Source organism: Branchiostoma lanceolatum, chromosome 18, assembly GCF_035083965.1.
Source record: "Branchiostoma lanceolatum isolate klBraLanc5 chromosome 18, klBraLanc5.hap2, whole genome shotgun sequence".
In the NCBI taxonomy this organism is placed as follows: Eukaryota; Metazoa; Chordata; class Leptocardii; order Amphioxiformes; family Branchiostomatidae; genus Branchiostoma; species Branchiostoma lanceolatum.
Window position 1 is genome coordinate 15,234,647 of NC_089739.1, and position 17,657 is coordinate 15,252,303.

General features: G+C 40.1%; 1 protein-coding gene across 10 annotated transcripts in view; it reads right to left on the reverse strand.

The window, feature by feature from the left end:
* The window catches only part of LOC136424387 (oxysterol-binding protein-related protein 1-like), a 207,010-nt gene that overhangs the window by 168,361 nt on the left and 20,992 nt on the right, over positions 1-17,657 (reverse strand). For all 10 annotated transcript variants that reach the window (XM_066412975.1, XM_066412973.1, XM_066412974.1 and 7 more), the window contains 8 exons: positions 17,327-17,412; positions 13,641-13,785; positions 12,359-12,426; positions 8,763-8,807; positions 8,214-8,287; positions 7,804-7,867; positions 5,574-5,675; positions 1,382-1,507 (listed from right to left, as the gene is read on the reverse strand). In XM_066412975.1, coding sequence (XP_066269072.1) covers positions 1,382-1,507; positions 5,574-5,675; positions 7,804-7,867; positions 8,214-8,287; positions 8,763-8,807; positions 12,359-12,426; positions 13,641-13,785; positions 17,327-17,412 — 710 coding nt within the window. The remainder of the gene's footprint in view (positions 1-1,381; positions 1,508-5,573; positions 5,676-7,803; positions 7,868-8,213; positions 8,288-8,762; positions 8,808-12,358; positions 12,427-13,640; positions 13,786-17,326; positions 17,413-17,657) is intronic.

Sequence of the window (17,657 nt, forward strand, 5' to 3'; positions counted from 1 at the left end):
CCTACCCAATCCTGGCAGTAATACACAAGCTTTCACCTCAAATCCTTTTCATATCAGATGGGGTCGATTAAAGGCAATTTATGATCCACCTAAACACACCCTGTTGGGGCCTATTCATATTTTCAGACCACGGATTCTTTGAGACTGTACACTCGGAGTAATACAAGCACGAGACCATCAGTGCTGCAGTGAGCAGGAGTTTGGGTGCCTTCTCCTACTTTCTGCTATATTCTCCTTCTTTCTCTCATATTCTTCCGCTTTCTTCTATATTCTTCTGGTTTCTCCTGCTTTCTCCTGCATTTTCCTGCTTTCTCCTATAATCTCTCGGTTTCTACTATATTCTCCTGCATTGTCCTACTTTCTCCTATATTCTCCTGCTTTCTCCTATATTCCCCTTCTTTCCCATTTATTCTTCTGCTTTCTCCTTTAGTCTCCCGCTTTCTCCTATATTCTCCTACCAGTATGTTCTTCTGCATTCTCCTAATATATTCTTCTGATTTCTCCTGCATTCTCCTATATTCATTCTTTGTCCTATATTCTCCCCCTGCTTTCTGCTTTAGTCTCCTGCATTCTCCTATATTCTCCTGCATTCTCCTATGTTCTCCTGCTTTCTCCTAGAGTCTCCTGCAATTTCTCCTAAAAAAAGATTCTCCTTCTTTCTCCTATATTCTTCTGCTTTCTCCTTTAGTCTCCCGCTTTCTCCTAGAGTCTCCTGCATTCTCCTAAAAAAATATATTCTCCTTCTTTCTCCTATATTCTTCTGCTTTCTGCTTTCTCCTTTAGTCTCCTGCTTTCTCCTATATTCTCCTACATTCTCCCGCTTTCTCTTGCATTCTCCTACTTTATCCTATATTCTCCTGCATTGTCCTGCATTCTTCTAATGATGTTCTCCTGCTTTCTCCTATAATCTTGACAAGTATACTTTAGATTACATAAATGGGAACCTTACATGCTCCCCCAAAAGGGTTACCTTAAAGGGTTTTTCCCACCGATATACATGTTCATGCAGCTGTTTATTTTTTGTGGTACGGACTCTTTTAGGGTATCCATGCACTCTGAGTAATACAGGAATGATAATTTGAGCTTGCGCAACTTGCAGCTATGCCCCAAACATAAACTTTAAGTCTGTGAATAGCTTCATCAGGTTGGTAAGTCACTGAATAAAAAGACTCTTTTCTACACAACCAAGAGATTTATTCCACCGACGTTTCGGTGACCATCTGTCATCTTCTTCAAGGCAATTCTGACTGGTTCACATAGCAATGAAGCACAGGTGTCGCTGCTTAAACATAATAATGAGATGCATTCCCAAACGCAAAGAATTTTACATAATACAATCACAGGGGATGACATTCATAAACTATAAGTCTGTTGGTCCCACCTGCAGGGCGTTCTGCATGTTTCCCAGTGGCTGGATGTCAAGTTCATCATCATCATCACTCACTTGGGGCTGCTGAGTGTAGTGGTTACTAAACGCAATGTGGTCATGAAGGGCATTCACCCATCTCTATAAATAGAAAAGATGCTGCAGTCAAAGAGAGCATAGAACACAAGCTGTCATGATGATACAAAATGTACATGCTGCAGTCAAACACAGCACAGAACACAAGCTGTCATGATGTATATGTGTACAAAATCATGTTGCAAACATAACACAGAACACTAGAAAGGCGTCATTTGCTCCTAAGCAAATACAACATATTTCACTCACTCATCACTATGCAATAATGGACGTTTTGTAATTATCTAAGCTACATGTACATTTATTTTTCATTGCACGCGTGTTCCTGCAACATGACCTCAGGTAAGCCAAATGGAAACACGTATTCCTTGGCCAATGGCAAATGGAACGCGCCGAACCTTAGATAGAACATGGAACGGAGATACTGGAATTTGGGTCCGTATTTGGTCTGAAAATAGGCCCAAAAGTCCTCAAAATGAGACATTTTGAAGTGGCGTACAATGTATACCAAAGCTGTGATTGGATTGAAGTCCTGTGGGCACATGGGCAGTAGCTTGAATGGCTTGGCCGCTCCACGAAAAGGTGCAAGTTGTGAGCAAAATTATCGGGGGACTATTGGAAGAAATACAATGACTTTGAGATATCTCAGTCTGTATTGTCCAGGTAAACAATGAAAATTGCCACTACGATGTCTTGTTTTCTAGCGTAACGATCTTAATTTTGCGTGTTGACAATATGTAGTGATCCGATAACGCTGATTCAGAAGCACTAATGCCTCTTTTTCCGAGAGGTCGGCAGGCTCCATCGTCTTGATTATAGATCACATAATAATCTAAGCCATAATAATTAAAGAATGACCCATTCAAATGTATGTAACATTTGAATGGGTCGTTCTTTGTGCGCGTGTTCCTGCAACATGACCTCAGGTAACCCGTTTTTGGTCTGAAAATAGGCTCAAAAGTCCCCCAAATGAGGACTTTTGTAGTGATTTATACCAAAAATGTGATTGAAGTCCTGTAGGGCCATGTTCAAGGCACCGAATTCCAGGTCATTTGTTTCCAATACCATGGGCGATAGGCCACCAAGTTTTTATTGAAATCGCTGTTGTTTTGTTTTGTTTGAACACCAAATTGTGTACTTGGTCCGCTGAAGGAGGATTCCCGATAATCATACTGTTCTCTAATATAATACACGTAGTCTGCACGACGAATAACATCATTCGTGAACCAACTGTTCGAAAGTATAGAACCGTAAAGGAGCTTATTTCGCTAACTTTAAAAAAATTACAGGGTAGGAAATACTGTCCGCGAACGTACAGCGTTACCACTTGGGGGTGACATACAGCGCTGGGAGAAACGAGTTAGAACCATGGTTCCATTGGCAAGCGCTACCATCCAAGACAGAACTCTTTATATGGTGGTCTTTAAGTGGTCCGCAACATCAGCTTGGCTGCCTGGCGCTTCACTATGTATTGTCTTGTTGCAATTTTTAATAAAGAATAAAGAACTCTTTATATGGCCCTCCTCTCTTTTTATGATTGAAAAATACTCAAGATTGATTTAATCACACCACGATCGCGTCAGAAAGTGTCGATATCGTCATAGTTGAATGACTTTCATAGTCATTTTTCCTCCTTGGTACCTAGCTTGCCCCCACTCATTGTTTTGTGCAGCAGCGACATTAGCAGCCAGAGATGGTACTGCTGGTAACGCTGTTCCTCCGAAATCGGACTTAAGAAAATGCTGCATATCTTCTTTAAAATTAGGTATTGTATCCTAAGGAATTTAACTTGTCTAGTAAGTAACCCCTAGATTATGAATAGTATCAACATGTTTAATTTCATGGCTGCATTTCGCAGAAAATAGGGGCTTTTGAAATGGCATTTCCTACCTAGCTATTCTTGTTCATAACGCCGCCAAAGCATTCCAAAGTCGCTGTTTGGCTCTCGGCAATCTCCGGATGACGTCGGTATCCGTTCATTTGATTCTTTGGAATCCAACTGTTTGAGCAGACCGACTTCACAGTGTGTGTTTAGTGAACATTCAAGTCATTCTCGAAAATCTTTCAGTGGACCGAGTACACAGTGTACGTAGGTACAATGTACATGTATGATCCTCTGGAATTTTTGAGTGGACGAGGTGCACTGTGTGAGCATGATTCAGCAGACTGAGTGCATGAGAAGACAGTTACAGTGTGTTTTAGAGCATGGTATATGATTCAGCGACCAATTCATAGTCAAAGGGTGTTTACAAAGTAACATCGATTTCAACAATGGCCTACTGCCTATATGGTAGTACCACTGGGCACAGGAGCCCAAAATTGAATTTTTGCCTAAAAACGCCCCCAGAAACCTTCATAAAAATGTTTTTAAAGCCTGTTTCAAAAAAGTGAAAAAAAGTCTGGGGGTATTTGTCTTCTTTACCTCCATGCCAAATTTCAGGTCGTTTGGCCCAAACATGACGGGGTCGAATCAATTTAACTGAAATGACAGCAGGATAAGAAGAAACCTGACAAAAACAGTATATTTCACTTTACCCATACCTATAGTATGGTGAGTGAAATATAACAAGCCATGATACAAATGTACATGCTGCAGTCAAACACAACACAGAACAGTCAAGCTATCATGATATATAATGTACATGCTGCAAACACAACACAGAACACAAGCTGTCATGATACATGTACATTTTGTACATGCAGCAAACACAACACAGAACACAAGCTGTCATGATACATGTACATGCTGCAAACGCAACACAGAACACAAGCTGCCATGATAAATTCTGCAGTCAAACACAACACAGAACAGTCAAGCTATCATGATATATGTGTACATGCTGCAAACACAACATATTGTACAGAACACAAGCTGTCATGATACATGTACATGCTGCAAACGCAACACAGAACACAAGATGCCATGATAAATTCTGCAGTCAAACACAACACAGAACAGTCAAGCTATCATGATATATGTGTACATGCTGCAAACACAACATATTGTACAGAACACAAGCTGTCATGATACATGTACATGCTGCAAACGCAACACAGAACACAAGATGCCATGATAAATTCTGCAGTCAAACACAACACAGAACAGTCAAGCTATCATGATATATGTGTACATGCTGCAAACACAACACATTGTACAGAACACAAGCCGTCATGATACATGTACATGCTGCAAACGCAACACAGAAAACAAGCTGCCATGATAAATTCTGCAGTCAAACACAACACAGAACACAACCTGTCATGATACAAATGTACATGCTGCAGTCAAACACAACACAGTGCTGCTGCAGTGCCATAATGTGAAAGCGATATTGATCCAGTTATGCTCATTGAAAAGCTATTCTTCCACTGGTCGTGACAGAGAAGACATAAGTACAGTTTTTACAGGTTCAACGTAGCAGGGAAATTCCACAGCTCTTTTTGACAAGCACAGTCAAGAGTGAACCAAGGCTTAAAACATTCCGTCTTAAGGACTGCAACCCTTTCTGGTAGCGTGCATATCAGGTGAGCGATACAGCCGGGATCAAACTTGTGGCTTCTACATGTATGAGGGGTGATCGTCGACCTCACCAAGAAATAAGGTGCACAACTCACATTTTGGGGCATAATTATGTAGTATGAAGTTTTTTAGCAATCCACCAAATTTCAACTTATTGTGGTCATTTTACTTTACAGTCTACGTCCATTTGAAAATGAGTAGGTAAGTGGCAAGAAAAACAAGGTTGAACTGTGATCAGATCTGTGTGAGTCAGCTCAATTGTCCTCTTTATCCTTTTACCTCACTTAACGTTACTTACTGGGTGTCGCCTGCAAACTAATGATCACAATGATTTGAATTTTGGTAGACATTCATAAAAGCCTTAAAGTTTGTACTTTTAAATTAAAATTATGCCCCGAAATGTGAGTTGTGCACCTTATTTCTGGGTGAGGCCGAGGACTTATTGATCACCCCTCGTAGTTCCAGAGGCAGGGCCGCTAAGTTACCACTGGACTACACTCATAGTATAGAAAGCTGCTAGGGGGCCCATGATCTTATTTCTTACTTTTGCTACTTTTCCTACGAACATATTTGATATCTAGATGTGCATACCTGTCTGCAGATCTGTGTGGATGTCTCAGGAGGAACACTGTAGTGGTGCACTGTGCTGTCAAAGAACTTCACCCTGAACTCATTTTCATCTGCACCCATTTCCTGCAGTAAGACAAAGGCAACAGTACAAGACTTAGTATGTCTAGTGGATATAGTCCAAACTTGCAGCGTGACTTAACGGACCTCAACAAATGGTCCCACGATCAGCAAATGGTCCTACATCCCGGTAAATGCAAGGCCATGCACATCCAGTTCAGCAAGGTTGCATCTATACCACCCCCCTCTACCTTAACAACATCGAACTGAAACAGGTGCAGGTAATGAGAATACTGGGGGTTTTCCTGCAGGCAGACCTAAAGTGGAATGCACATGTCGACCACATTGAAGCCTTTACATGTAGTTTATTATCCAGCCTTACATTCTTGGGAAGAATATTTCAACACACCCATACCTTGGAAACAAGTTTACAGTTTACCTTACAAACTCTCAATAGAGCCAGATGAGCAGTCCAGGAAACGGGATGCCTCACACGGAAATACTTTCCCCACAGTGCAATAGGCATGACTTTTTCCCGAAATCCCGAGAAAGAAAAATAAGTCTAGTCAAGATCTACAAGATCCTACAATGACATGTTGTCTACAAGGTCCTACAATAACGGGAAGACAACAGTTTTTGCCGAACAGTAAAGACTTTGGAATTTCTCGTCACGGCGCAGCCGGAGGCAATTTGCCAAACCACTAGGCTAAAAGGTCCGGACCAGTTAGACTGGTCAGTTAGTGGAGGTTGATCACCACTGTTACATTCGATCCGATCACTTTTGCGTTCACACTGCTTTTCGCCAAGTGGATTAAAGTACACCGTGATCCGATCGCGATTGAAGCACGCTGCGTTTCACAGGAGTATTGCTATGTGACGCTCATTTGAGGTCATAGGTTGAGGTCAAAGGTTCGGTGTTGCTTGCTACCAAAATGGCGGGAATCCACGAACTTTTGATGATTTTGTATCTCTGGAGAATGTTCTGTAGCCGTGGAAGGGAAAACAATCAGCGGGCTATGATCGCGAGAAAGCGTGAACGACGAAGCCTTTTGTATATTGGTCTAACTGTAGTACAGGTAATGAACGCGGCAAGAGCTGTAGACAGGACAATCTGGGAGCATGAACGAAGCGACGATTGGTGGGAAAACTGAAACTGAAAATTGTACCAGCCAAAATCCCCGCCGATCGCGATGGAATGAATCGTAGTTGTGTTCACACTCAAAATTTGATAGGATTGGATTGGATCCAATCGCTATTGATCCTCAAACTACCTCCGGAGGTGGCTCAGAAACAATCGCGATCGGATCGATCCAATCACGATCGGGAGCGTTCACACTGAAAAAATCATCGCGATTGAAAAAAATGAGTGTGAACGGGGTTTAAGGAACTTCAATCTGTAATTCCATAGCTAACTTCAATATTTTTAACCATTCTACATGTACACAAAGTACAACAAAGAGTATATTGCTTTTCCTGATTACTCAAATTTCAAGAATATTCTGTGTACCATATTGACAAATCCTACGGTAACCCTATATCCTACAAAAACATCTAGTTGCACTTATGTGCACCTACAGTCAAAAATTAGGTACACAGCTCTAATTCTTGCACAAAAGTTCACATGCAATGATCATGACAAGTCAGGTACATGTATAACCCACATTCAGAACTTTTGTGTCAATCTTGGACATCTGTACTATCTACATTGAACTTTTTCTATAATGAAATTGTTTTATTCTGTTAAAGGCAGACTAAATTTAAATTCGTAAAGCATACTGCCGTATGTTAAATATAACACTAAGACCAGTTCTGACTTGTTTTAGACTAGTCCGTCATAGATAAGCGTTGTTACAACATTTGAAATTCGCTGCGTTCTGAGATTATAGTTGGCGGTGCCAACGACATTTGATCTTTGTGACGTCAATACCCCAATCAGCCCAAGACTCACAACACGTAAGATGTGTGGCATATTGTGATCGGTACATAACTTTATAACAAAATTCCCTGTTGTTTCTTATTTTTCTATTTTTCTGATGGAAGTGTGACAAAATGATGGGAATATGTTGGAAATAAGTTACAAATTAGTTACAAAATAATGTAAATCTGAATGTAGATTTTTTTAATTCTGAATATTTGTAGTTTTTGCCATCAAAATTCTACAATTATAGCACCCTTTAATGACATGTTTACTGACCATGACAACAGCTTCATTCAGATATTTGAAGCCTGTCCTCTTCACACCACTGGCAGCATCAGCCCTGAAAGCAGTCACACATCAGACATCTTCGTCACCCACCTCAGTATGATTGTGCAGAAATCACCTTAAGCTTTATATCTTATTAAAATGCTTTGATTAGTGGCATGCATTCAGAAATACATGTTGTATTGAACTTCAATGTTAGTGTTGGTGTGATTGCACGTCTTAAACTTCAATGTTTTGACAATTTTCTCAACAATTTTGAAGGGACAATTTAGTGCATGATTCAAAAGTTACAATTGCCCATGACATTTGATGATTGACAATATATGGAATTGAAACTTGGAAACATAATGTGAATGTGTTGCGCATGGCCCTCAGCTATATGTATGAATACTGTGACGTACCTTTTCTTAAAGTATGACAAGACTCCCCTCTCCAAAACTACCCAAAAACTTCTCCAGCCAAGGAAACGGGATCTCTAGAGTGAACATATTATGAAACAGATCAAAATTGGCGTCAACATTCAACCCTGGTAATGGTACTGCCATAACAACATCACTGATCTAGTGATTTCCACTGAGTAGAAAAGGTAGAAGTAGGTGCATCTGTGCACTGAGGCATTATTCCTTTGAATTGCCAGAGAGGGGTGCACCTGAAGTGCATTACGGTGAACATGGAAGCAGGAAGCAAAACCATAATTACAGGTCTCAACTCACAACTTTGTGACCAAAGAACATGCAACACATGTACAGTCATGAATAGTCTGGCTGGTAAATCAGTGGATGAGAGGAATACCGACTTTTTACCTAAATACCATCTACAGGGGTGGAGTAACTTGTCATCACAGCCCAGTAAGTGAAATGTAGGTAAAAATGTAGCAGAAGGACTAAAGAAAAAAGATTATTTTCTTTTGGTTGTGTAAGAACTTTACAAGCAACATATGGAGAACCTACCCTGAGCAGGAGCCCCTCAAACCTCTGTACATGCTTCTGTATGTCCTGAAAAGAGGCAAGAGAGTGTTGAAAAAACAGGGACACATAAAGAATGACTGTGAAGTGGTGAGAATCAAAAATATTCATTTTGTAGGTTGAATATTCCTGGCAAAAGACATTGGACACAAAAGAAATGAGCAAGGCCAACTGAAGAAAACAATTTGTAAATAAAGTTCGACGAACACATTAACGGCACTGAACCTTAATCCGACGCAACCTTAATCCGACACTTTTTCAGTACTCCCCTGTAAGTTAAGACCTGGCGCTGATATGCAAATTTTGATTGCTTCTAAAATACAGTAAGGTCGGCAACATAAAAATGTGCAATGGTAATTATAAATAAGGCCATGAAGAGAACATGTTCTGGTCAGAAGGTCAGGAAAATTTGACATGACTTTTTTATCACGTAGGGCATGTCATGGGAGGGAGAGCAGCCATAACATTTTAAGACAAAGGTTGATTACTAGTTAACGGCAGTTAACAATTGTGTCGACTGTGATGTTGTGTGTCTATTTTACCTCATTGTAACTGGCTTTTGTTTGACGGAGAGATTGACAAACAGCTTTGATTGTATAGAGCAATATCAAGGATAAACAAATTCACTATATATATATAATTGTATTGTGTCGGATTAATGTTCTATTTGGAACATAATTCCCAAGGCACTTTGTTATGAGGGACGCAATTTTCAAGGCTTGTTTTTCAGCCAAAACTCGATAATCGGAAAACTTATACATGAGCAGTAATGACTGGGGAAGCGCTACACATAATGCACCCAACTGTTACTGAAATACTCACAAGGTCACTTGTTGATTTATGACTCTGCGCTGCATTTTCTCAAAAGTGTCGGATTAAGGTTGAGTGCCGTTACCTTTGCCAAATAATCAAGGCTAATTAAGGACAGAAGCTTTATCTAAGACTTTAAAAATCATTAATTTTCAATTGGTGGTCCAGGACTAGTCTATGTGTCTATTGTATTGATATATGTTACAACTGGTCATGAAAAAATATCAGTGTGTTGATATCATATGGGCCACAAAGGTTTGATATTGCAGTGTTGTAAGTTGAAACTGATGAAATGGTACAGTAACTGAATACGAATAGAATAAATCTTTATTCCATATAATACACATTTTGATGGACATAGTAAATGTGACTTTTCAATACCTAGCAGTGGTGCAGTTTTGGTGCAGTGGCCCATCTGTTTACATGACCCACTTTTGTAGGGCCATCTGTTTAGTACATGACCTGCAATATACATCCCCAGCCTGGACTAGGGCATAGTGTGCCCAAAATCAGGTCATACAGTATAAGAAGTCTATTGTAGAAATTTCATTATGTTGAGCCCAACATACTGTTGGGCGCAACATATTGTGTTCGTATGGTTTCTTTCTCCTGTCAAATCTTGTAATCGACTCAGCTCGGTCGTCCCTGCACCAACTGAGCTCAAATTTGGTATACAGGTAGAGTGGGTAAATACCCTGGGAACCTTTTTTATTTTTTTCGATATTGACCTTGAAAGTGATTTTATTGAGGTTTTTCTGACCAAAAACGTACATTTTGGCCTCCTGTGCTCTGGAAATACATCCAAATGACCTGAAATTTGCTATGGAGGTACATTGAACAAATATTCAAAGAATCCCATTCGCACTTTCGGCATACAACACTTCGAAATACGATTTTAGAGGGTGTTTGGGAAGAAGATCGGCTATTTTCCTCATATGGGGTCACTGACCTATAGGTCACATCTTTATTCATCTGGCCGGGTGGACTAATTCGGTCAGCCAATGAGAGAGCGCAGATTTATCAAGCTCAACCTGATTGGTTGAAAATTAATAGTCAATTTAATTAGGGGCACTACTGGCGCAGGCACAACTTCACTGCTCCCTGGCTCCCATCCTTGTAATAATAAGACTGGTTTATTTCAATGATCTCATTAGCAGCTGTGAGGCTGAATTGCCGAGACACATTTACATTTCATTTAAAACAAGTACTTCATTTCATCCGCAATAATTAAGGAATACTCGTTAAAATACAACGATGCTTGTTAAAATATGACAATATACACAACAATACTTGTTAAAATAAACAATATACCTAACAATACATGTTAAAATACGGCAATATACACAAGGTAAGCTTCATCTCGTAACACATATAGTCGTGGATTTTGTAAGTGTTCAGAATGCGAATCATGTGTGGTAACGCACTGTTCATATACCGGTCAGTTCGGCCATATCGAGGGTCAAGTTTATGTGACGAACGTGTTTGCCAGCCACTGATGTTCCCTCTAGTTGGTGGAAGTAGGTACTGGAATTCACCTGATCGAACAAGCTTCTTCGCAAACGACTCTGTCAGAGTTCTCCGTCGTGAGTTGAGAGTTGGCAGTCCCAAAAGAGAGCAAGCAGCGGAGTACGATGTGTATTCAACACCCAGGATGACGCGCAGGGCTCTTTTTTGGACTTTCTCAATTTTGTCACTTAAGGTCTTAGGCAGTCCGGGGTGCATTCCAAAATTGGCCGAATGTAGGAAATGTACACCGTGATCAGGTCCTCTATGGAGAGATGGAAGTGCTTCAGTTTCTTGAGAAAGTACATGCGCTGATTAGCTTTAGTACAGATTGAGTCCACGTGTGAGTTCCATTTAAGGTCAGCCTGGAGGATAACACCCAAAACTCTCATCACCTTCACCTGTATAACTTCAATGTTGTTAACAGTAAGAGGAGGGGGGATCGAGTGGGACTTTCTGAATTGGACATGCATCACTTTACATTTCTTCGGGTGTAACTTCATGTGACTCGTGCGAGACCAATGATCCAAGTCGTTAAGGTCCTGTTGCATGTTTGAAGGACTTGAGGTAGGGTTCCTTATCTTTAATAGGTTCAAGTCGTCAACAAATTTCCAGCATTTGGAGGCAGCGTGACGCGCGGCACAGTTAATATAGGCTAGAAATATTATTGGTCCGAGTAAAGTCCCCTGGGGTAATCCACAGGTAACGTTCAAGTTGTCGGAAAGTGTTCCATGGTAGCGAACAGCCTGGCTTCTGTTACTAAGAAAGTCTACAATCCATCTCGTCACTTGTGTTGTTATTGTTGTGTCCTACTGAAGTTAAGTGCAATTGAGAAGGTTCAAAGCTTTTCTGGTGGTATTTTTCGACCCACACGGTATTTTTCTTATTCTAACACTGCATGGAAACAAAGATTTCCACAAGTTTGCAAGCTTGGACACTATGGTGAAACCTGACATTTCCTCACTATGTACACTAATTTTCTACCCGTGCTCTTGACAAACATACAGACCCAGCCCAAAGCTAGGGAAACTGAAAATAAAACCTTCTCAGCGAAGGTTACGTAATAAATAAACTACATTTGTATGCTGGCCATAGAAATATTGCACCAATATGTTCACAAAATCACTCCTAACAATCCTGTCCTGGCTTAAGTAGACCTGAAATAATATACCGGTCCTGTTCTGAAGACATTGTACAAGGCCTATCAAAAATGCCTCACCTACATGTAGACTAATACATGGAAATGTGTCTAAACGCATTAAACATACTTTGATAGGTTTGACGTCCAACAGTTGTCTCATCTGGGCTGTCCTCACCAGGTCCAGTGCAGTTTGATCTGTGGACGGGGCAAAATTAAACCATTTGACTCAGACTGCCTGCACTTTTGCTGAGGCCCTGCAACTGTCTGAGCTCTGTATGTACATGTACCTCATGTTCAGATGTTAGGGGGATTAAAACATAAGGTGCATACATGGACTGTTGTAGAGATCATGACACTCAGACGTGAAGAAAAGTCAATATACATGTTCCTCCAAAGCTTTTCCCCTCAAAACTGTTAGACTACTCGGTTATTGAAGATTCTTTTTTCACAACCAGTCAATTTCAGCTACTGACGTTTTGGTGTCTGTCAGACCAAGGAACCTCCTTGGTCAGACACGTTCATCAGAGCTTCTGACTGGAGTACTGCTTCTCGCCGCTATAAGTAGCCGGAGTAGGTGGCGCTTTTGCGGCGAGAACACAATCCCAAAACTGGCTAAGCTTGCATCCCCCTTCGTCCCGGTTCATCACTGGTGTTCTCTTCCTTATCCGGACTGCCTCCTTAATCCACCGAATGCGTCTGTTGTCCTAACCATGCATTTGGTGGATTATGGTGGCGGTCTGGATAAGGAAAACAACACCATGCAGTGATGAACCGGGATGAAGGGGGATACAAGCTTAGCCACGCAAAAGTGCCACCTACTCCGGCTACTTATGGCGGCGAGAAGCAGTACTCTAGTCAGAAGCTCTGATGAACGTGTCCGACAGACAACATCAGGAGGTGAGATTTACTGGTTGTAAAAAAAGAATCTCCAATATCCTATGTTCTTCCAACCTGACGAAATCATTTTTGGATGTTAGACCAAATTTGCATTCAACCTATCTAACTTAATATTTCAAAAAAACATGAAAAGGAAAAAAAAAGCTCAAAGTGTGTCATCATGACTAAATTTAGGGCATTAATCATGATGCATCTACGGTTATCAATTTGCCATATTTTAAATATCCCAGCAAAACACACGCAAATGGTGGAATTTCCGTTTTCAGTTAGTTTTGAACTCAGGCATACAGAAGTGGGTACATGTATGTGGGGAACTGTCCATGTTTTTCAAAACATGTAGCAGCTTTCCCCATGCGGTCACCCTCCTGCATTTTCCAGATTTGAGTGCATTTCACATAAGAATCTGTATTAGAAATGTGAAAATCAGCCAGTTTTCTCCCAGTATATATAGCCATTAGGACACCCAACAACAACTCCTGCTGTTCCTGAAAGCTTTTCTCAGTTGAACTCACCCGCATTGTTCCGTAGAGTTGGATCTGCCCCATGCTGTAATAACATGACTGCTGCCTCTTTCTTGTTCCTGTAGGCAGCGCAGTGCAGCGGTGTGTTCCCACTTATATCAGTACAGTTGACGTTCAGAGATCTCTGCTCTGTAAGCTGAGGTCAATCAACATGGTCCAATTAGTAGTTAAATTTGTGAAAAAAATTTATTTGCAAAAATGTCACAAAAATGTTAGATAACGTCTAACTCTCACTATGATGCTGAATTTTTCAAAACAAAATTGAGTCACTTAAGAAAGGTTTCTCATACCCTGCAATACAAGTCATCTTAATATTCAAAACTTTCCAAATCATCTCATTATCATATTGTATAACATACATATAACATACGTTGACGTTACACAAACGTAACTTCTCAAAATTTCCTGTACAGTGACATGAGCCTGGGCCTTATGAAATTGTGGCAAACAACAGCACTTTTGGTCTTCTTCAGTGACAAATGATAGAATGCCATCAATATTTTTTTTACAGCTTGGTATAAATATCAGTACAAGATCCCCACAGACCCGGCTGAAATCAAGCAACAGCTGTTAGTTATGAATGATAATACATGTACTGTATATCAATTGGGGGAAAACCTGTGTTGATTAATGCTTTTGTAAATAGAGGTATTGTGTTTATTAATGACATATTGAATGCAAATAGTTCTATGATGTCATTATGTTGAATTTTGTGTCAAGTATGGCCCAATTTGTGGTCACCTGCATTATATACAGTTGATAGCTGCTATTCCGAGAAAATGGAAGTCAAATTTGTATGGTAGCCCCCACTTTCTGTTTGTAGACCTTAACAATATGATAGTAACTATATATATTGGCTTAATCAGACAAAGATTAATAGACTGAGATATGTATACATTTTTTCTTTAAATTAACAGATGTCCCAAACAATGTGCAATTATGATGGCTGTATCTCTTTGACACTCCAATCCCCTAGAAACAAGTTTTTACCTCCATATTACGATGTACCATTGACCCAACTTCTAGATTGTTTCAATATAAACTTATTCAAATTCTGCCTACCAATAGGCTTTTATACATGGAAGTGTGTAGATAGCCCCTTATGCTCACTTTGCCATCTTGAAGAAGAAACATACACTCATGTCTTCTGGGATTGTGTCTGTGTGGTCTCCTTTTGGACCGAAATAAAACATTTGGTATAACAAAAAAAACCGACAAAATTTACATTTAAACCCCTTCAATGTTATATTTGGAAATTTAGCCTCTGAAACTTGTCTTGAAAATCTCATAATTCTATTGGCCAAGACCCAAGAGATATATTTTTCAAAGCAGGGGCAAATCAAATTTAAATTTTCAAACATTTCTTAAGTATGTTAACTTATTCCAACAAGTAGAATATATAATCGCGACGGGGGGGAAGACAAGAAAAACACCTTCAAGTTGGTAAATGGAACACTCTATGTTATACTCAATGATGTCGCACATTAAATTTGTTGGATGGTGCTTTATGTAACGTTGGGTAACATAAATTCGCCATTTTTCCGATAATGGTTGACTGAAATCAATCTAGCAGAACAATAAACCATCCTATTTTTCTATTATTCTGTCAGTATCATGTACTATCTTTGCACTAATCATATATATGGTAGATTTTGTCTCTAGTCGTGCTGACACCATAATATTTCAACTTGAAACTACCGTCCGCCGCACGCACAATGACGGTGTTGTCGGACAGGTGTGAACATTATTTCGGGAGAGAAGATTCGTCTTGAATATCTTACCGCTAATTACATTTCATACAGCAGCTATTCGTTCCATCCTTGGCTTGAGGAGAGTGCTATGGATATAGACGTGTCCAAGTAAAAAAAATACACGAAAAAAACGGCCGTACCGCACAAATCAGGCCTTCGGCAACATCCCGTTTGTTGAGTAGGTAGAACGTCACTCAAAGTCGATCCCCACCGTCATGGCAACGTGTACATTATTCATGGGAAGTTAGCTGGATGCCGTAGCAATGGTTATACTACTATGTCCATGTGTTCCTTGTTGTGTTAGTAGCAAACTTTGAGGAAAATATTGTCTTCAGTCCACTATCACGCAACATTTAGACAAAAAAGTGTTCCTCACAAACCTTTGTCGTCTGCTTGACGACAGGATTCTGGGTAATGAATATGGCGGCGGGAAAATACACGTGCCGTACATGTAGGTTGTAGCAACAAAGAGGAGTTTTGGTGATTGATCACACTTAGAATCCAGTTGCAGGTTAGCAAAAGAGATTGTAATAAGTTGTCTTGTAAATAATTGTGTTTAGCAGGCAGGAGATGTGACATTTGTCTTATAAACCAGCGAACAACCGTGCAGTATGATTCTCCCACGAAGCCCCCAGACTCTGTCAATAAGGGACGGAGAGTTTTTGACGTCGCCAACTTCTAATGCATGGTTATCGAAGCTTTTCAGCCAGTGTTGTGAAAACGTTAGTCTATCCGGTTTGCATTGCTGGCGTTATAACTAATTTTGCATCTAGCACATATCCCTAAAATACACCGTTTCAAAAAATGGCGAATTTAAGTACCCCGCGAATTTATGTTACCCAACGTTACAGTAAGTGTTATATTTATTTTTGACTAATAAAAAAAAATAAAAAAATAAAAACTGACATGTCGCTTCTGTGTGCCGTAACGCTCAAGCGCAAAGCACTAGAAATATGAGAAATGCACGCCCGTGAAGATTTGATTTCAGTTATAAATTAAGAGTATATCAATTTTGTTATTTTGTATTCATTGACAATGAAGACGAGTCATTACACTGGGTCAGCCTAGGCAGCTCACGCTGGTAACGGCTGATCATGACCCACAAAATACACTTTATATACATAACCTGCAGTAAAATCATTACACTATGCATATCATAGAATACCATACAATACAATACATAATAATACAGTACAGAATCATTGAAATAAGATTAATATTGAAGATCATGTTACATGGGTTTAGTGGTCACACACACCTTTACAAAAGGACTGTGTGTTTGCTTAGAACATATTTTAGGACTAGGACCGCTGCCGTTACATGTACATGTACAGTTGACAGTTCCGTGTCTTAGGTACATGTACATGACTGATTGCACAATGTACAAACCTACAACAATGTAGCTCAGTCTATGTACATGTATTATTCCTCAGTTTAAATCACATCACCCATACCTAAATTTGTCAGGAAAACTGTCTGCAGCATGCAAACCTGTCATGTTTCCAATTCTAAGTACATGTACATGTAGTAGCAGTTTCCATTGTGTCATACCTGAGCTGGGATAATGTTTGATGTGGGTGTTCCAGACTTTACATGTTGTATTGCATGGGCAATCAACCAAACGATTCGAACATGCTTTTTGTGCACAGAGTGCGCTGTTGTCCGAAATTTGAATATCGGATTTGGAGGTTGGAATTGATGTTGTTACAATTTCTATACGTGGACAGAAAATTTTCTCAACTTCTGGCACTTTTCGCATTGAAATGTGTCTAGGTTTTTTTCAGGTATGACAAATAATATACAACACGGTACGTGATATTCCACATCACCCTCGGTCCCAGCTCTCCCGCGGATTGTCGAAGGCTCCCGTCGGGCTGGTACCTTGGGCAATACCTAATACACTATATTATACATACTCTAACCTACCAGGTCAGCCAACTTGTCCAGGTGTCCCTCCCGGGCAGCTGACAGCAGCTGCGCCTCCACTTGCAGCTGCTGGGAGTTTTCAGCAGCTGTCAACAAATTTAACACAGTGACTGCTTTTAAAGTTCAGTCTTTTCCATATTCATCTCCATGAAAAATGGAGATATTGTTTTGGGTGTGTGTGTCTGTTTGTCTGTCTGTCTATCTGTGTTTCCGCACCACTCCAGTCAGCATAACTCAAGAGCCTCTTGATGGATTACATGCTATGTTCTTGATTTTTTGGTGACAGATAGCTTGTGATGTAATGAAGACGTGGTGTAGGTTTTGGCCCCCT